Below are 21884 nucleotides of genomic sequence, written 5' to 3' on the forward strand. Positions count from 1 at the left end.
GGGGGGGTGAGGGAGGAACCGGGAAGGGGGGGCAGGGCAAGCGGAGAGCCTTGTTCCTGAGGCGGTGGCGGCGTCTCCAACGAAAGAGGAGGAGGGCGGGGAAGGAGGATGGAGCAAGCTGGGGGTTGGGGCTGGCGCTAGCCGCAGCGGCTCGCCTCGTACTGTGGGAGAACGGCGGCTGCTCCTGGAAGTTGTGGGGTCGGGAGCCGGGCTGGTGCCGCCGCTGCCGCCGCCTTAGGCGGTGGGGAGGAGCAGGGAGCGGCGAGGCTTGGCGGGGGTCGAGAGGGAGGGGAAGGGCTGGGGAAGCGAGCTGGGGAAGACTGAGCGGGCTCTGCGCCGGGCGGGCGGGCGGCGGCGGGGGGGCCAGCCACCGCAGCCGGGGGGACGCGGGAGGATGGAGCAAGTGGAAATCCTGAGGAAATTTATCCAGAGGGTCCAGGCCATGAAGAGTCCGGACCACAATGGGGAGGACAACTTCGCCCGGGACTTCATGGTGAGTCGTTCCCCTTGCTGTCGCCTGCTCTCGCCGGCACTGGAGCCCACCACCGCCTCGCCCGGCCGGCCCGGGCCGCCAGCGCTTTGTGTGCGGCTGTGAGGAGAGGGGCGGAGGGGGCGCGCACCGATTCCTAGGGCCGGGTGGTCTCGGAGGCCGGCGGGAGGTGAGACCGCCGCCGTCCCTCGGCCTTCATTCCACCCCTCACGCTTTCGCGGACCCGTCCGCGGGCGGCCAGGGCGCGAAGGGAGCGGCCCCGGCCGAGCCCGCACTGTGCACTGCCGCCCGCGACCACCTATTGTTTCTCGGGCCCGGAGCCGGAGGAGACTGAGGTGCAGACTCAGGGCTGGGGGACTCGTCTCTCCACCCCCCCACTCCTCATCCAGCCTGCCCCTCCTTGTAGGGTCGAGGCAAGGTGTCCACCCATGGAGGAGAGCAGATCGCGGCTGATGGAGGAACGGGGGTGTTGAGGTTAGCATTAACTCGTGGGGTCCCTTTGCTCAAGCTGGTGTCAGAAGTAGGCAGGGTAGGAGTTCTGCCGTTTTGGGGTTCGCAATTATTATCTCCAAGGCTTGGGAAAGGATTGTCCGTAGGGAATCCCGTGGCTTGCCCAGTTCATTTATCCTCGTCCCACCTCTTGTCTCTTGAGACTCAGGTTTGAGATGGCGTTGGAGTCATGGTGACTTTAGGTTAGAGGGGTAAGTGTGTGTGTGAAGGGGTTGGTTATCCTGAAGGAAGCCTACTTCGGACTCCCTAGGGGATATTGTGGAAGGCGGAGGGGATGTGACTATCACTTCCTATCCGGGGTGGGGGGGGGGAACTTGGGAACAATAGTCCTGGTGGGGCGGAGGCAACGAAACGGGCCGAAGCCCTGAACTGGTAGATAACCTTCTCAGCCCCCCCGCCCCCCCTTTCCGCCCTCTGCTTGGGCAGGCAGGCTGGAGGGGAGGTTAACAGTCGTGTTCGTGAAATTGCTCTAAATACATCACTTATGAGGGGGTCAGATCCAAAGGCGTGGGACCAGAAGTCGACTTCCTACATTGCCCCCCCACCTTTTATTTTTCTGCTGGACAATGTCCCCTTTAGGGTTGTTTCTCGGCTTTGGAGGCGGTGGTTGCGGCTGCTGCTCCTACGGATATTGCGCAAGACTGGGGCGTTGGAAACTCTGGAGGTCTGGGGAATGGAAAAGGAAGTGGGACTTTGGGAAGTGGTTGCTCCTTAGCCTTGGCGGGGTTTGGGAATGGGAAATAAGCTAGGGTAAATTTTGCTCCTGGACAAGATACACCTCCAAGAATAATCACTTAACTCCGAAATTCTTGATTGTAAAAAGGATACACAGTTAATGTCTATAAAAATGAATGAGCAGCAAACATTGGCTAGTTTTTGTTTCAAAGTACGGTTTAATTGTTTACAAGGTGCAGGTGAAATGACTTTTAGCACTGAAATACTTTCTCACATTTTAAAGAGACTAGGTAGGATCTAGTAAAGTTCTAGCATTAAAATTATTAACCGCTTATAAAATAGATCATTGACCTTATACAATATTATAATAGTATTTGTTGAGCTTTGTGATTCCCGCCTTCCTAGACCAATAATAGAGGATAGGAGTAAGATTTCAAATCTTTTGAAAGTGGAAAAATATAGATAAAACAATCTATGCCATATTTTAAACATTTTCTGTTGATATTTAGTCTATGTATTTTTGAAAAATTAATTTTTGATCCGTGGAAGGTAAAGAAAAAAGGACATTTTCTCTTCTTACTAGTGAGAATTTTTATTGTGTTGGTATCTTTTGGATAGTCACTTAACAGTAATTGGATGGAGTCCCCTTTTCGCTACTTTTTAGCAAATAGAAAATATTTACTTAGGATAGTTTAAAAGCTTAAAACTAGTTTTTTACAGTCTTATTTTCGAAGAAGAGGTGGTGTGGTCCTTGGTCACTTCTAGTTTGCTTGCTAGTCATCTTGTTATCCCTGGGCATATCCTGTCAGGAAAGAGCATTGTTTGGTGATGAAGGCCATCAGGACAGGTGCCCAGTCTCTGAACTTCTGTACAGGGGAAGTAGCCTTGGGGTTCATGCTTTGGGGATGAATCAGGGATTCCTATTGGAGATTTCATTTCTGAATGACTGAATGAGTTACTTTTTTCTTCCATAATACTTAGGGATAGCTAGGTGATTCCACATTCGAGATTTGATGACTAAGGCTATTCTTTTATAGTGCTTGCTTTTTTTATTCCATGACTTGATAAGCAATAGCTATAATTAAGACTGATAGATGGTGCTGCTTTTTCCCTTGAGTAGAAGGCTGGAGGGAAACCATGTTCCCTCTGCCATGGAAAGAGAGTAGAAGATCAGCTAATAATTTTAAGTGTTCTGTTATTTTTAAATTGTTATGTGGATCAAAAATGCATTTTTAAATTTTAGCATTTTAGAACTGAGCCTTAGAAATAATCTAGCTACTATAATCCTATTCAGTTATGAAGTACTAGTGTTCATTATTTCAAATTTGGAGATTATAGAATGATAATTAATAATGCCTTACTCTTAAGAAAGTGGGGTGGACATCCAGACTGTGTTCTTCCCATTGTTGTATCCAGCCTTCCCAGTCCCATCACCCAAAGGTGGTCTCTGTTAATGTTTTTTAATGCATCTGTGTGACCATGCTATATATTTCATTTTATATTGTTGGGTTTTTTTTTCCAACTTAACATTTTGATAAGTGTTTCATTTGTAAAAATCATTTCAGTGGCTGTATAATATTTTATTTGGCAACTACTTTTAAAAATTTATTTATTTATTTATTTATTAATATTTAAATAAATATATAATGTATTTTTATCCCCAGGGGTACAGGTCTGTGAGTCGACTTGGCAACTATTTTACAGCTTAACCATTTTCTTGTGGTTGAATGTTTAGGCATTTTGTTTTCTATTACATATTATAATTCTCTATTGAACATTTATCATAAAACTTCCTTATTTTGGATTGTTGCATAAGATATCTTCCAGTAGTGGAAGTACTAGGTTAAAGAATATAAACATTTAATACAGGATTATAAATAACTTTTTGAAGAAGTTGTATCAGTTTATACAACTGTCAGTAATGCATGAGTGTTCATTTAATTATCTTGATCTTTGATAATTGGATGGTTGGGAAATAGTATCTTTTATTAATTTGAATTTTTTGATGACTAGTAAGGATAGAAAATTTTCTACTTGTCATTAGCTATTTTTCGAGTTGTCTGTTCTGGGCCTTGGTGTGTTGTGTACTCCCCAGCCCACCCCTAAAGAGGAGAAAACTAAGATATTGAGATGGTGTAAACTATAGCACCAAGATGATTCTTACATGTTGAAGGTTAAACATCTGATTTATGGCAGATCTAGAACTCGGTTTCAGCTATCTTGATTTTAAGTCTTTTTTGCAAGATGGCAGACAGTGATCATGACAAGCAAATGTATATGGTAGAGTGGTATGTATTCATGTTTGGAAAACCTGGATTTTATCTCATCTCTTTCATTGTCCAGCTGTTTGAGCTCGGGCAGGCCACTTAGAGGAAAATAGGAAGAATGATTTGTCTCGCATTTTAAAGAATAAAAATGCAACATATTTCACAGGGCTGAGGTATGGGACTCATATTTATGGTCATCATCTAACACATTATTGTACTAAGATCTGTGGAGACTTATACAGCTGATTTATATAGTCAGTTACAGATAATTGGACATAGAAGGAAAGAGGTATCTGGGCTTTTGTTTTCAGCCATTCTCTTGTGCTTTTTAAAGCTTTATAATGTCAGGAGGCACCTGGCTGGCTAATTTGGTTAGGTGGCCAACTCTTGATCTCAACTCAGGTCTTGATGTCAAGGTCATGAGTTCAATAGCCCCCATCCCCCCAGCTCCATGCTATGCATGGAGCTAACTTAAAAATAAGTAAATAAATAAATAAAGATTTATAATGTCAAAAGCATTGAAACAAGAAGTAGATTTCTTTTGATCAGACTAAAATTTATCTAATTTACATTTAACGCTTGGGTATTTAAAAAAATCATAAAAGATGACACTTAAGCTACAAGCAAATAATAGCAGTTTGAGCTTAAAAACCAGTTCTCTCTCCTTTTCTGAAGATGAAAACAAAAATATAATGAGTGAATTCAGTGGAGTATTTAAAAAACAGGATGCAGTAGAGGTGTGAATTCTAGTACTTTTTTGTGAAATATTGGGAGGAGAGTAAGGACATTTTTCTAAGGCTTAACTGCGGTATAATAGCAAGTGATGCATCCTATGTTAAAATGCTATTTAAAATAATTTTGATGTTTTAAAATAATCTGAACTTAATTTATCTATCAGTGATAGCCAAGAACTACCATAGAAGTTATCCATTTCAGGGGATTATTATATAGAACCATCTGTTCTACAAATAGTAATCCTGACAGAACTGTTCAAAACAACCAGTCTGCTTTGTTATGATTAAATAATTGTTAGATGGTTTTAATTTTCACTACACTAATGTTAGTGACTTTACAAATTATTTTAAGTAGAGAAGAAATTCACACTTTGAGAAGTTAAGTATTCAGCTTGACTTTAAAGATTGATTGATTGATTGATTGATTGATTTGACAGACAGAGATCACAAGTAGGCAGAGAGGCAGGCAGAGAGAGAGAGGTGGAAGCAGGCTCCCCGCTGAGCAGAGAGCCCGACATGGGGCTGAATCCCATGATCCCCGGGATCACGACCCAAGCTGAAGGCAGAGGCTTTAACCCACTGAGCCACCCAGGCACCCCTCCGCTTGACTTTAAAACCTCTATTCTTTTTTTTTTAAAGTTTATTTATTTTAGTAATGTTTATAACCAGCATGGGGCTCCAGCTCATGTCCTGGATACTAAGAGTCACATTTTCCTCCAACTGAGCCAGACAGGCACCCCAAAAACTGTTCTTTTTGTTCGGTTTCTCCAGGATACCTCTGAGGTTCTTTGGGACCTGGCTAGGACTAGGGTTGTGGTAGAGGGTGCATCACTATGCAGAGGGATGGAGGTTTTAAAGTTGAACTTGTTTGGGGCGCCTTGGCAGCTCAGTTGGTTGAATGTTGGACTCTTGGTTTTGGCTCAGGTCATAATCTTATGGGTCCAGGGATGAGGCCCGTGTTAGGCTCAGCATGGAGTCCACTGGAAATTCTTTCCCTCTGCCCCTCCCTCCACGTGCATACTTGTGTGAGAGCGCGCGCACACACACACACACACACACACACACACACATTCTCTCTCTCTCTCAAATAAATCTTTAAAAACAGCAAAGTTGAACATGTTTAGGGGAGTGGTAGGTAATCAGCTATAATACAGCAGTTAACACCTTTTGGTCTGAGGAGTCCTTTACAGTCTTAAAAATGATTGAGGGCTCCAAAAAGGTTATTTATTTACTGTACTATAAATTAAAAACAAATATTTTAAAAAATAATCCACTTGAAGATAATAATAAACCCATTCTGTATTAAGTGTATAATAATTGTTCAAAACAAAAGTAATTGGTGAGAAGAAGAATTTTTATATTTTTGCAAATTTCTTTAATGTCTGGCTTAATAGAAGAGAACTGGATTCTCATATCTGCTTCATTCATATGGTTGCAGTGTTACATTTCACATAGCATGACATGTCATATACTCTAGAAAATTCCACTGTACACTCCTAAGTGTACACTGTAGTGTACACTGTACACTCCTAAAAATTACTGTGTTAAGGTCTGTGTGTTTGCAGGTGAGGAAACATAACTTAGTCTTACTAGGAAAAGAGTTTTAACTTCGTGGACTTGCTGAAATGGTCAAGGGGTAGGCTGTCCCTGAGTCATACTTTGAGAACCAGTGAAGTAATGCATGGTAAGGGCTAATGGTGATGCTGAGAAAGTTAGGTAGGGGTTAGATTGTGAAAGTTCTTGCATCTATGCTGTAATTTATTCAATAGTTCAATACCAGTAATTTTGAATAGTTCTGTACTACAATTCTGAGTCACCTGGACAGCAGGCAGGTGTTAAGAAAATACACATAGTAACTGAACATTCTAGCAGTGTTTCCCCACCTTTCCCCACTCACCAACCCCCCTCAGCCTGCTTTAGTATGAGTCTTCACTTTTATCATTCACATAGGTTCAAGTAGAAAAGCTAAGAATCAGTACTATGGGTCCCTGGAGAGCCACTGTATGTTTTAACAAGAGTAAGCAGTCATTTGACAGATTCATGTTGTAGAAAGTTGATTCTGGTGGCAGTATTAAGGATGGAATTAGTGATGAAGGAGAGCATTTTGAAAGCATTTGAAATAGAAGAAGTGAGATGAGGGCCTGAACTTAAACTAAGACAGGGAATATAGAGTGAATGTATGATCTGATAAGGATTAAGAAAGAAGTCTCAATGACTCACTAGATGTGGGTAGTCATGGAGAAAGGAATATTTGCAGTATGTCTCCACGGTTCCTAGTTTGGTATACCATCACCGAAGTTAGAAGATACCATTTGGTATGGTTCGGAGTACGGGAGGAAAAAGAAGTAGAGGGGACCAAGCAGAAGATGGTTGGAGGAAATCTCAAGATAGAAGAGAGTTAGTTTAGTTTTAAATGTGGTAAACTGAGGTGCCTGAGATACTGAGTACAAATGCAGAGCTCAAGAGAGCTGTGATAGGGTGTAGTTAAATATTTGGAAGTTGTCATATAATCATGTAAGAGGTAGTTGAAAGCATGGGAGTGAATTAAGTTTATTCAGACAAGCATACGAGTGACCAGCTTTAGATTGGAGAGCAGCAACATTTAAAGAGCAGCCTGAAAAAGAGGTCCAGTGACTGTCTCTGAGAGTGTGCTCAGAGAGGAGGAAACGGAGCACAGAGGATGTCAGAAAAGCCTGGGAGAGTTTCAGGAAAGGAGTAGTTAGCAAAATCAAGTACTTCTGGAGGACTGGTAAGGTGAGGTTGAGAATGTCCCCACTCTGTTTGCCAAGTAGGAGTGATTTGGTGACCACAAAAAGTGGTTTGGGTGTGATTTGGGAAGAATCTAGATTATAGTTAATTGAGGAAAAAATAGGTAATTTTAGGGTATAAATTCTTAACATTTTCATTTAACATTCTGAAAGTAGATGGTAGACACTAGAGGAAGACAGATTGAAGGAGAGCTCCCATCCCACATCCTGCTTTTTTTTTTTTTTTTAAAGAAAAGATAGGTACAATATTTTCCATGTTTCTTAACTATGTGTATGTCCTCTTTTGTGAAATAATTGCTGTTTAAATGTAATTTTGAAAGACAGATAATAAGAACTTGTCTTTTGGTTGAATGAGACCTCTGAAATTTTTTATTTAAAGTTTGGATTTGAAATGTTAGAAAAAAGGAAGGGAGGAAAGACAGGAAACCTGGAAGATTTTATGCTGCACGGCCTAAATAAGTATAAAAATTTTCATGTTAAACTGTTTAATATTGCGGCTTGTAGATTTTAAAAAAAAATCAGTAACAGCTTTTATTAGAGGTTCACCTACCATAAAATTCATTCATTTAAGCTGTATAATTTAATAGTTTTTAGTATATTAAAAAAATTTTGCAGTCATCATTATAATCAATTTTTATCACTCCAAAAGACACCCCATGCCCAGTAGCAGTCACTCCTTTCCTACCCTCCAGCCCTATGTAACCATTAACCTACCTTCTATAGATTTGCTTTATATAAATGGAATCATACAGTATGTGGTGTTTTGTGACTGAGTTCTTTGACTTAATATAATATTTTCAAGGTTCATCCATGTGTTGCTGGAATCAGAAATACTTCTTTTTATGACTAAATAATATTCCATTGTATGGATATACCACATTTTGTTCATCCATTCATCCAGTGATGGACATTTGAGTTGTTTCCGCTTTTTGGAATCTTTTCTTTGTATAATAATACGTAAAATAGAGTATTTTGTATTTTTAAAAATGCTACTCTGAACATTTATGTACACATTTTTGTTAGAATATATGTTTTCCTTGGGTATATATCCAGGAGTAGAATTAATGAGTGACATGGTAACCATTGAACATTTTGAGGAACTACTAGAGTTCAAATTTTACATTCCCACCAATTTTTCTACATCCTAACACTTGTCTTCTTCTTGATTATAGCCATCCTGGTGGGGTGAAGTGTATCTTGTGGATGGCTTGTAGGTTTTTTTAAAATAGTAAGTTTAGGGGCGCCTGGGTGGCTCAGTGGGTTAAAGCCTCTGCCTTCGGCTCAGGTCGTGATCCCAGGGTCCTGGGATCAAGCCCCACATGGGGCTCTCTGCTCAGCAGGGAGCCTGCTTCCCTCTCTCTCTCTCTCTCTCTCTCTCTCTGCCTGCCTCTCTGCCTACTTGTGATCTCTGTCTGTCAAATAAATAAAAACAAAATCTTTTAAAAAAATAGTAAGTTTATATAAATGGTGCTGTATGTTTAATATATCTTTCAAACCTAGAGTGATAGGAAATATTTTCTGTTTTTAGATTTGCGACTGGATACCCAAGCAAACATACTTTGATTCTAACGAACTTTGCAATTGGAAATAAACTTTTAAGTAACTCTCCCCACATGGTTTACCAGAAACAGCATACTACAAATTTAAAAGTGTTAATTCTCAAGAATGTTTTATTGTATGTATTTACTTTTAGAATACTGTCAGCTTTTTTCCCTTCAATATTTGACATTTAGTTTGGAAAAGGTTTTTGACGGTTGAAACTGAAAGTAAGGCATTAACATTTAGATAGATTAAAAATTTCTTGTTCATATGTTAAACACTTCTGTGTTTCTATTAGCACTCAGTTCATTAGATTCATAAACATTTACGTTTCTGACTTTCCCGGACTGAGAGCCTCCAGGGCTAGCAACTGGGACTTAATTATCTTTGTATCCTCATTGCTTAATATAGTGCCTGGCACTTAATAGGCATTAATGGCCATTGCATGAGCAGAAGTTGTAGTTAGCTTTAAGCTGTAAGACAGATTTATTCTTCAGATGGATTCTTCAAATGGTCCAAGGGGCTTGTCGTCTTAGATGAGCATGAGAACTGCTTTTCCCCCTGATATGTGTATACACTTGGTGTGTGCTTACGCAATGTGGTTGTATTTTCAGTATCCACTGAAAAAGAAATATGAATAAAGTACTAGGCTGCATTCAGGAAGACTTTTAAATAGGGTTTTATTAATTGTAATATCTTCTGCATAAATATGTAAAATAGTACATATTTTTCTCTGGAAACTGCTTAGTATGCTCAGGATTCAGGGAACCATTTAAAGTAACTGCTTACTTATCTCCCCACCCCGTGAATCCTACTTGGAGAACATTATCTTAGAATATTAATTTTATTAAAATACCTACTTTTAACTTTCGATTTTAGATTTCATTAGTAAGATCCAGATATGGGGCACCTGGGTGGCTCAGTCGGTTAAGTGGCTGCCTTTGCTCAGGTCATGATCCCAGGATTCTGGGTTGGAGCCCCACATTGGGCTCTCTGCTCAGTGGAGAGCCTGCTTCTCCCTCTCCCTCTGCCGCCGCCCTGGCTACTTATGCTCTCTCTATCTCTCTGTCCAATAAAGAAACAAATAAATCTTGAAAATAAAATAAAATCCAAATATCTTGTTACTGGCATTTCTTCAAAAATAGCAGTATCTTGTAACTTGTGGGTGTTTTGGGAGTGATTACAGCAGTAGCTGCTCTCTTCTTGCCTCATCCAATCCATTCCACGTATCATACTCACTTTCCTAAAATACCATTTTCAAGTGTTGGCATCTGTGGGATAATAGAAAGCAAACTGGTTGTAAAGTCAGGATATGTGAATTTTAGTCCCTGTGTTGATGTTTAGTTTTGTTTTCTTTCATATGTTTATTTAGTACTGTATCAGAAACATGGTTTTATTTTTGGGGTGTCTGGGTTCTCATTTGGTTAAGCTTCATAACTCTTGATCTCATCTCAAGTTTCCATTTTGGGGTTGTGAGTTCAAGCCCCACATCAGGCTCCATGCCTAGTGTGTAGCCTACAAAAAAAGAAAGAAAGAGACATGGCTTTATTTTTATCCAAAAAATGTAAGTTCAAAAACAACTCAAGGCTCCCTTGGAAGACCATTAAAATGATTAGAATTTTAAATGGCTAAGCCAAATCAGAGCATCAGATCCAAGCTCTGCTTATTTTCAAACTGTAATTATATGCTGTCTTCCCAATTTCCCTTTCTCTTGTCCTCCCAATTTTATAACGTTTGCCCTAGTTTAGAATCACAGCCCAGTAGGATAAAGTCTACGCCTAGCTTGGCATTCCAGAGTCATCTTAACATAGTCTCATGTTACATTTGCAGCATTAAACTCCTGTACTCTGTAGTATATATCCCCTTACCTCTAGAGTAAGCTATTTCTTATCCTTGAGCATACCCACTGAATGAATGAAATCTTATCTGTTGTTGTACTATTAAACATACTTTTTCTATTACTTAGAAAACTTTCCTGATAGACCAGTACTTTGAAGATCAAAACACTAAAAATTGGGGCACCCGGGTGGCTCAGATGGTTAACTGTCTTTGGTTAAAGACATGATCTCCAAGTCCTGGGATCAAGCCTTGTGTCAGGCTCCCGGCTCAGGGGAGAGTCTGCTTCTCCCTCTGCCTCTCTGCCTCTCCCCCTGCACATGCTCTCTCTCTGTATCTCTCTTTCTCAAATGAATAAACAAAATCTTAAAAACCACCAAAAATTTAGAATGATTTTACTATGTTTACCCTGAACTCAGAAGCAAAAATGTAATTAATTCTCACTTTCTGGGGTAAATATTTTAGCCCAGTTTATCTTAAGGACTTCTCCATTGTAATATCTCATGTAATGATATCTCTATTAATAATCATATTGTAATAATACCTCCATTGTAAAATTTGATTTTTAATGTCATAGAGAAAAGCCTTGCATTAGATTTGAGTTCAAGACTTGCCTACTACAAGTCCAGTAGTACGCAGTTATCCTACACCTTAAGACCCTACGTTTTCTTCCAAGTAGTTGAACTTCTCTTCCAACATTTTGTATTTCCTGGGATTTTTATTTTTATTTATTTTTAACCAGTAGTATTTTTAGATTCTTAGGTTCTTTAAATTCTAAAATAATTTTTTAGATTCATGCAGTCCAACCCTGACAATTATCTCCTTCTCTATGAAATACATAAAAGTCTTGTTTCCATTTCTATAATACTATACTATGAGCTGATTTATGGCAGATAGAAGTAGTTCATCCCTCAGAGTTTTTCCTAGAGAGTGTGGAATGTGGATCATATTAATCTCAGAGGCTTTGGGATATATGCTACATTACATTTCTTATAATAACTGTTCTTAGATGCAATCTGCATTTGAAAGGCTATTTAACAACATTTGATTAGCTACCCTTACAGGCTCTGAAGGAATGCAAAAATGTATCCCTATCATTTTTCCATGATTCTTGCCATCCACTCTTCATATATAAGGTATTCCTGGAGTGCCCACTATGCCCTAGGTAGTGTTGTAGAATTGGCTATTGAAAATAGGAGTCATTTTCCTTAAGTTTACCAACTGTGAACGGACTTGTGAGAAGCAGCAAGAAGTTTTTCTGGGGGGTATTGGATGACATTCAGAGGGTCTGAACCTTTTCAAATCATACATAATATTTTGTGTATAAGCCCATTTTGGGGGGGTGGGATAGAGAAGGTTCATAGCGCTAAGATTCTCAAGGGGCTTGGGTTCCAAAAACCTTAGAATTTCTAGGCTAGTAGATAGCAAGGTTTGGAGCCATACAGGAATTTTTATCCTGGCTGTGCTATGATTATAGGCAGGCTATATGGGGAAATTGTAGATATAATACCTACCTGGATAGACCAAGAACAAGAGAGTTTGTTTGTAAAGCCACTAACATAGTATATACAAGATAATCAGTAGTTATTCAAGAGGTCTTACTATTCCAGTGGAAGTGTATTCAATATTTAATCCTTAGAGGGAGGATATGGACTGTTTGAGCAAAGAGACCACATTTGAGCTGACTCTTGAAGGAAGAGTTTGTCAGATGGACTAGCATAAAAGGCATTTCAGATATAGAAAACTAATAGCGCTCACAAACATAGAGATAAGAATTTTGGGTTTTAGAAGAGAGGAACAAGAGTGGCAAAGTATAAATAAAAAATAAGCAAAGCCCATATACTGAAATAAGAGGAGATTTCCAAAGGGAGAACAACTTAAATGCTGAGTCTGAGATGAATGTGAAGTTGGCCTTTGCATCCCTGAGTGTTTTGGTGAAGAGTATTTTGATGTCTCTTTTTTTTTTTTTTCTTTTAAGATTTTATTTAGTTATCTGACAGACGGAGATCACAAGTAGGCAGAGAAGCAGGCAGAGAGGGAGGAGGAAGCAGGCTCCCTGCTGAGCGGAGAGCCTGATGCGGGGCTCCATCCCAGGACCCTGGGATCATGACCGGAGCCGGAGGCAGAGGCTTTAACCCACTGAGCCACCCAGGTGCCCCGATGTCTCATTATTATGGCGTAGTTGTTTATTCTTGCAGTGTACGATTTGGTTGGTATGAAAGATCTTAAAACTGAGTTCCAACCATATGATCAGTATTCTTAAATCTGGTAGTTTTACTTTATCTCCGATATATAAAATAGTACTCTGTGTATATAGTTCTTAGATGATTAGATTAGGGTTTTTCATTGGCTTCTGTTAAAAGTGCCCTGTAAAAAAATTACATTAAAAAAGTCTTTAGGACCTACATGTATTATTTATAGTGATAGACTTCTTGCTAAGTTTGGATTTCTTAGCAGATGTGAGTTTTGCATAAGGTAACTCTCAAATTTTGCATAAGATAACTCAAGAAGTTTTGAGACTACACATTTGGGACCAGAATCAAAGTGAGAAACTGAAAGGAGTTCTAGAGTCCATGATACAAGCATGTGGAGAATAGCTTTTCTGGATACCTTCTCCTCCCATTATGTACAGTGGATTTATTCATAAGTTATAGACCTTTTGATGTTAAAAGAAACATTAAAACTGTTTAAAAATTAAGGAGTTTATTGCATGTTTTACAGTTAGAAGTTGGCAGAGTCGAGTTTGTCCCAAGTTATAAAAGCAGATGCTTTTTCTATGACATGATGTCTCCTAGGCCAACAATTGCATTCTTACTATTTAGGGAAAAGGTCAGTGAAAAAAGTGGACGTGAGAAATACAGAACAATTCTTTATTGGTATAGATTTTTGTTTGCAGGCTACTTCCAAACTAGTGTAAGTGAAAAAAAAAATGTTGTAATAGAATACTGCTTGAAGGACAGGAATCAAGAAATAGAGAGCTGTCACTAATCTTGCCTTTTCTCTTCACAGCCCCTCTTTCTATAATTTATCAGTTTCTGTGTGTCTAGAGGGCTGTTTGGATGCTTGTCTTTGCTTCTTTGCACCTGTTTTATTCTCTCTGCATTTTGGCTTTCACTGTTTGGGACTGTATATTCTGAATAAAGGCATCCTTTTGCTGTCTAACCTATCTTACTCACTTTATTTCAGGTTAGGGTAAGAGAGCAGAAAGACTAGCGTTGCTGCATCTCATTTTCACATCCCTGAAAGAATCATTCGACTTGCCAGTGAGAGGAGTATTGTGTGAGGTCACCGAGGTAGGGAGCTTGTTCAAGTGTATGTAAGGGAAGGGACTTTTCTTAGGGAAAGAGAATGACAGTTTACTAACTAGGCAGGCAGTCTGAAGAGCACCTAGTACAAAATTCCTTGAAGCAAAACTGAAAAAAAATTTTTTCTTAACTATTAAGGTTTTGGCCCCAAATAAACTTCTACCCACTTTCTTTCAGAGAAGGGAAAAAGAAGCATAAAGAGTCCTTACAACTTGAGAGAACATTCTTTTGGCTCTGGTAGAGCATTATTTCACATACACGGTACATGTTAAACATTAGACAAGTTTTCGTTTGTGTGGAAACTAAAATTAAGATAGTTTATAAGCTGCATATTTATGGTATCTAAAATTTAAATTGTATTTTTTTAGTGTTAAAATGTGGAACCAGAACATTACCTTCTTGTAAGTAAATACTGTTCTGAAGGTCAGTTTTATTGAAGTACTGTATAGTCAATCTTTGTTGACTCCTTGACTATAAATCTGAAATATATCACTGTCTGAAAGACCAGTATATTTTCTTCATAATTATGTATCAATAAAATAAATCTATAATTCCTTTAGTTCCCCAATCATATAAAAATTAAGTATTGTAATATATTTCCTTATTGTCAGTGTGCCTGTCCTGTGTATCTGCTTGCCTTTCTGCCTCTCTCTGCCACCTTTGTCTACTCACCTTTTCTCTACTCTGTCCATTGACCTGTGTGTGCCTGAGATTTGTTAATGTGTGTTGGAAATGGCTGTTAGAAATAGATCAGGATGTACTGTGCAATTTAGAAATTTCCTGTTATTTATGCCTAGTGTTTGTAATTCTTTGCTTTTTTTTTTTTAAATAAGCTCTACTCCCAACATGGATGGGTCTTGAACTCATAGTTCTGACCTCAGGAGTCACAGGCTCCACCAATTGAGTCACCTAGGCATCTCTGTAATTCTTTATTTTTAATATAGTAAATAGCTTATAAATAAATGCCAAGGAGGAACATAGAGTAGATGGAGATCAATAATAGGATTCTGTAACCGAAGTAACTGGGTATGTTGAAGCACTTAACGCTAAACCTATTCACTGGCATTATTAAATGTTCAAAATAAAAAGTTTTTCTTGTTTAATTTGTAATATGGATAGAAGATTATTAAAGTAAGAAAAATGTGGTTTTAATGCTTAATATACCAGATGCTTTAGTCTTTTCATTTTGTGGAAAAGTAAGGAGGATGGGTATTTTAATAGTTCAAAAGCTTGAAACAAAAAATTTGTATTTGTGAAAATCAACATTCATAGGAACTATTATTTCCTTTCTTGTTGAGGAATTAGGTAAGCATTGGCTAACCCCACATCCTCAGCCTCTTCTTCATTCCTTTAACTTCCCCCATTGTAATTTGATTTCAAGGTCTACCATTTTGCCAAAATAGCATTTACTATGGTTGCCTCACATGCCCTGGACACATCCAGTAGATTCTTTACAGTAGTATATTTGTCGATGCCTCTTTAGCATTCAGCACTGTTCACTATCTTTTTCTTTTTTAAAGTCCTTATCTTGATGTTGAAGCAGCATTTATACTTTTTTTTTTTTTAAACCTACCTCTATAAGTCTCTCTCTACTAATAGTGGCTCAGATGCAACATACTTTCTATTTTTTAACCCTGGCATGTCCAGTGGGAAATATAACAGAATACTTGAATATTTAGACATGAGAAGGAATCTTACTAATCCTATAAAACTGACTATAGTGATATGGATTACTCTAATGTTGCTAAAGAGTCTTAAAGAAAAATAAAGTACTGCTTATTTTCTCATACTCTACATTCTTGTGATGACTGACAGATTATTTTTAAAGTATTTTTGGAAAATGTAACTTAATCTAAACTACAAGTGTAGGATGAATACTTAACCAATACACTTAACTTTCTGTCACTCTATTATATGCCAGTTTTTATATTATTTATAAGCCATATATTGGTTGCAAACAGTATGTTGTTTATACCATATCTAATATTTTCAATTATGCCCTAGAATTATCTCACCATTTATTATTTTTCTCATTAAAGGTTTAGAAAATTTTATTCTAACATAGATATATAAATTGTCACTTTTATCTTTAAAATATGTTGTGACTAAGAAAACTAATCTTTGATACTGGTGGGAGGGAATTTAATTATAGAAGGTCAAGGAAGGAATGTGTAGATGTCATGAAAGAAAAAACCAGACAGAATAGTTGCATATTTTTGTGATATATTTGATTTTAGCAATTTGAGTGTCTGGTGCTAAGTTATATTGGATACTCTAGCAAATGTAGATCACAAGAGTTTTATCTGGATTAAATTTAGCCATTACTTACATATCTATGTAATTTTTGAGTAAGTTATTTAAGCTACTCTAAATCTGAGTTTCCTTATAAAACAGGAATATTTTGCACTTTGAGAATTAGTAATAATATGAATAAAGGACATAATGTAGTGTTAGATGTTATTCTAAATAAATGACAGTTAGAAATGAAGAATGATTAAGGACATTAAGTGAGAAGTAAAATAAATGTGAAGGGAAAAGGCAACCCCTTGTTCTTTTTCTCTTTTGGACCTCTTTGATGATAGAGAAAAAAATAATGTATCTAATGTGATGGTCTGACAATATCATTGATAGTAACTTGGGAGTTTTGGCTTTATCCTCTAAGCTAGTGATCTCTAAACTTTTGATTACAATAAAAACTTTTAAGCATGCATCTTCTTAATATAGTTTCATTAATTTATAAATTACGTACTTCTACAACTATGCTAAAATTTATTATTATAAAATACATATAAAAATTAGAATGGGATGAGATAAAGCCTATACAAATAATATTCATAAATCTTAAAAAAAATTCACTAATGACAAAGTATATTTGTTAAGTAAAATTACAATATGTTATAAAAATCTTGATTTTAACAGTTTGTGAAATAGTGTTTGAAAGACTGGCTCTGAGTTTAATGGCTTCCGTAGGTTAAAAAGATACCTGACATGGGACGCCTGAGTGGCTCAGTTGTCTAAGTGACTGCCTTCAGCTCAGGTCATGATCCTGGAGTCCCGGGATCGAGTCCCACATCGGGCTCCCTGCTCAGCAGGGAGTCTGCTTCTCCCTCTCACCCTCCCACTTCTCATGCTCTCTTCTCGCTCGCTCTCATTCTCTCTCTCTCAAATCAATAAAAAAATAAAATCTTAAAAAAAAAAAAAAAAGATACCTGACAGGTGCACCTAGGTGGCTCAGTCAGTTGAGCATCTGCCTTATGCTGGAGTCATGATCTCAGGGGCCTGTGATCAAGCCCCACCATGGGCTCCATGCTCCGTGGGGTGCTGCTTCTTCCTCTCCTGCTGCCCCTCCCCGCTGCCTGTGCGTGCTCTTGCTCTTGAATAAATAAATAAAATCTTTTTTTTTTTTTTTTCAGATTTTATTTATTTATTTGACAGAGATCACAAGTAGGCAGAGAGGCTGGCAGAGGTAGAGGAAGGGAAACAGGCTCCCTGAGCAGAGAGCCTGATGTGGGGCTTGATGCCAGGATGCTGGATCAGGCTCATGACCTGAGCCAAAGGCAGAGACTTTAACCCACTGAGCCACCCAGACGCCCCAATAAATAAAATCTTAAAAAAAAAAGATACCTGACAAAGATACATAGGTACAAGTGATTTATTAAATCATCATGCTTTTTTTAAGTTTTCATTTAATAGTTACTGAATGCCTACTGTGTGCCAGGTTTATTCTAGGCTGAAGACTAAAACTCCTCATGGAACTTACATTCTGTTGGCAAGAGTCAGAGAATAACCTAATAAACAAGTAAATGTAACTAGGTCAGATATTAAGTGCCATGGAGAATAGTAAAACAGCAAGGAGTAAAAGGAGTAGAATCTATCAGTTATCTATTACCACAGTAGTGTTGTATAACAACCACAAACCTTAGTGGCATATGTTAAATATTTTTACATGCTGTTGGTTGTCAGCTAAGCAGTTTTGCTGATCTTGACTGGGTTCATTCATGTTTCTGGGGGTTGGCTGGCTGTCAACCCACCTAGCTTGGCTGTGGCTGGGATGACTAGGATTGCTTGTCCCTTGTCTACATGTTTCATGTTCCCCAATAGGTTACCAGCTGTTGCAGAGGTACAGGTAAGGAGAAAAAATATGCAAGACCTATCTAGCCTTGGAACTGGCACAGTGTCACTTTAATCACTTTCTGTTGACCAAGGCAAGCTACAATGCCATCTCCACCTCAAGGAGTGGGGAAGTAGATTTCATCTTTTTAACAAAAGAACTGCAAAGTCACATACGATTTTGATACAGGAAGGATGAAAAATAGGCTTTTAATGTGATCTATCTGTCATATGATAGGTATAGGAGATACTATTAGAAAAGCTGGTTAGGACATTGAACCAAAGCTTGAAATTCAGTTATCTGTGAGGAGAGCATTCCAGACAGCATTAAGTGCCCATGGACCTAAGTTAAGAGTGTTGAAGGAGGCCATTGTGCTTGAGCAGAGTAGGTGATGAAGAAAGTACTATATTTGTGGTTGGGTTGGGAGTTAGGGCCAACTGTCTAGGTTCTTGTAGGTCATTGTAAGAATGGCTTTTACTGTAAGTAAGATGAGAACCTTTGGGTTTTACTCTTAGGTATGATGTTAACTTTAACAGATCACCTTAGCTGCTGTGTGGAGAATAAAATGCAGAAAGTTAAGGACTGAATAAGAGATCATTTAAAGCTTTTCCATTAGTTGAAGCAGGAGGGCCTCAAGATAATGCCAGTGAGTATGAGGAAAAAGGATGAATTTGGAAGGCATTTCCTAGGTATTATTCACAAGACTTGGTCATATTAGAAAGTGAGGAAGAGGGGCGCCTGGGTGGCTCAGTGGGTTAAGCCTCTGCTTTCCGATGGCTCAGGTCGTGATCCCAGGGTTCTGGGATCCAGCCCCATATCGGGCTCTCTGCTCAGCAGGGAGCCTGCTTCCCTTCCTCTCTCCGCCCGCCTCTCAGCCTACTTGTGATCTCTGTTGGTCAAATAAACAAATAAAATCTTTTTTAAAAAAATGAGGAAGAACTCACCTAAGCTAAGTTGGACACTGAGTGATAGTGCTGAGATAGAGAATACAGGAGGAAAGGTATAAGGAGTTGGGTACTGCTGAGTTCTGTTGTAGATGTATTGAGTTTGAGGTGAACATAGATTTCAGATCAGTGTTCTGGTTTCTCCTACAGATCTTTAATTTTTTTGTGTATGGGTAATTAGTGAACTCATGGAAGAAGGTGATGTTTCTGAGATAATATATACTGAGAATAACAGAGAAGAATACAGAACATTAGAGACACATGTTTACTTGAGGTTGATAGATTCTCAGTGCTTGCTAGAGAGTTAGGAACAGAATCTGGAGGTTAGTGTGGAGGCCAAATGGACTGACGGTTTTCAAAGAGAATTTGAATTTAAATGTGGATTTGGTGATTAGGAGTCATGGGTGACCTTGTCAGAAGCACTGAGAAGAGGGTATGACAAATTTGCATTTTTTTGAGGAATAGGAGATACTAAGGGAGTTTTAGGCAGTTTTTAATAGGTTAGAATAGATTTTTATTTTACTTTTTAAAGCAGTAGGAGAATTACCATGTTTGTGAAATCCTGTCGTACATATGAGTTGTCCTGAAAGGTAAACCTGCCATAGTCATTTTAGGGAAAAGAAACTGGGGAAGGGAGTGATTGCAGGTCTATTGATTTGGCTTATTATTCTCCATTCTCTAAACCTTGGATCCCTTCTTCTCCCGTTTCTACCCTCTGCTGCCATCGTTGTGCTGCTGTTTACATTGCTTTCTGCCACTGAAGCAAGGTGGTCATCCATTGCAGCTAGAGCTGGCTTAAAGCCCAGGGATTATGGAATCAAGGAAGTGATTTTAAAACCCTACAGTGTTGCGGTGGTGCCAGTTTGTGCTTAATAAACTCTCATACATCTTACTACAACCCAATGAGCAAGCTGTTATGGCCATTTTACGGATGAGGAAACTGATACCAAAGTTGTCCTTCAACATGGTAAGGGCGTTGGGAGCAGTATACCTCAAATAGTAGGTAATGCCATGCAGAACTTTTCCCTTTAAAGGTGCATCAGTCAGTGGTAATCTAATGATTACCACTGTTGATGAAGTAAATAGAGTTCGACGGAGTAAAGGTATAACATATTTATCCTTTCTTTTTTTTTGCTCCCATGGTACTTTGCATCTGTCTCTATTATAATTTGCCACATCATACTGCAATTATACATTCCTTTTACTGGGTTGTAAGGACTTCAGTGAGCAGAGATCCAGATTCAGAGATTCTAAGATCCAGTGGCCTGGATCTGTCTTATCTTTTTATATTTCTGGTACCTAGTCAATGGCTACATGATAGGTGCTCAGTGAATCTTGTTAAATAAATTGTTATAATGTACTTATAAAATATATTTACAAGATAACACAAATAATGGTGTGTATATATTAAATGCTGTATCTTTTGTTTATATAATGAACTCTGCAAGAAATGTTACCAGGTTCTTTATATTGGATCCTCAGACTGACCCAAGTCCTATTTTTGCAGATGAGGAATCTGAACTTGCCCAAGGTCACGTGGATAGTAAGTGGCAGAACAATCCCAACTATAAAACTTCTGCTATTAACTATTATGTTTTATTGCCTCTTTCAGTGCACTTGTTGCCACCAGCAGTATGATCATCCATTCCTAATTTGAGAGAGTGAGTGACTGGCACAATATTTTAACCTATTAAAATAAGTGGTTGTCTGACACCTTAGGATTTGTTAACGTATCTGCTGGCTGACAACTATTTGTCAGAATCCTTTACCTTAAATACACTTGAGTGTAGATTGAACATGTTAGTGTCCCATAGCTTTTAGCATGGAATTTTTTTTTTACATGCTACATGTTAACCATTTTTTTAAAAAAGATTTTATTTATTTATTTGACAGATCACAAGTAGGCAGAGAGGCAGGCAGAGAGAGAGGGGGGAAGCAGGCTCCCCACTGAGCCGGGTTGTGGGGCTCGATCCCAGGACCCTGAGATCATGACCTGAGCTGAAGGCAGAGGCTTTTAACCCACGGAGCCACCCAGGCGCCCCCATGTTAACCATTTTTAATCACAGGTGGGAGTGGGAGATGGCTTTCTCTCTGCAAACTTATCAATCAAAACATTTCTGTTCATATATATTCTCCTAGTTAGTGTATATTTTGATAAATATTATTCAGTGGTATATGATGATAAATAATTATCATGTTTTTAAAATCTCTTTTATCAGTGTAATAACTTCATTGAACCAAAACTCCATTGAAAGTAGAGGTCAGCACTAATTTAATATGTAAAAGTAAGGCTAATAGGCTCCTTTTCACCTACTGAAGTTATAAAAACATGTTAAGTGGTCACCTCTGTATTTCTTAATCACATCAGAGTTGGAATGAATTGTATGTAGAATTATCCTAAATTTGATTCATTTCAGAGGGAAGTGAGTTATTCCGAGTTTTTTGGCAAATTCAACCCATTTAAATTCCGTTCTCTTTCCTGTATATGTGATCTTTTTCCTAAGGGAATTTTCAGTAGAGATGGGGAAATAATGATGTATAAAATCACTAATGCAAAAACTGAGCATAATACTATAGAACAAAGTGCCATTAAGGATTCTTTTTTTTTTTTTTGCAACTTTTTAAAATTATAGTAAAATGTACATCAAATTTACCCATTTTAACCATTTCTAAAAGTGTATAGTTAAGTGGCATTAAGTATATTC

At 38.4% G+C, this 21884-nt stretch overlaps 1 protein-coding gene across 6 annotated transcripts in view; it reads left to right on the top strand.

Annotated features, from left to right (window-relative positions):
* Window positions 1-274: 274 nt before the first annotated feature.
* LOC111155257 (protein tyrosine phosphatase, non-receptor type 12) overlaps window positions 275-21884 on the top strand; it is an 88888-nt gene continuing 67278 nt past the window's right edge. For 3 of the 6 annotated variants that reach the window (XM_022515361.1, XM_022515363.1, XM_022515365.1), the window contains exons 1-2: window positions 487-493; window positions 897-1019. In XM_022515361.1, coding sequence (XP_022371069.1) covers window positions 491-493; window positions 897-1019 — 126 coding nt within the window. In that variant the 5' untranslated portion in view covers window positions 487-490. Of the gene's footprint in view, window positions 494-896; window positions 1020-21884 lie in introns of all 6 variants that reach the window. The other 3 variants (XM_022515367.1, XM_022515366.1, XM_022515364.1) reach the window with 3 other exon arrangements.

Source organism: Enhydra lutris, unplaced genomic scaffold (assembly GCF_002288905.1).
Source record: "Enhydra lutris kenyoni isolate GAN:26980312 unplaced genomic scaffold, ASM228890v2 scaffoldscaffold40, whole genome shotgun sequence".
Classification (NCBI taxonomy): Eukaryota; Metazoa; Chordata; class Mammalia; order Carnivora; family Mustelidae; genus Enhydra; species Enhydra lutris.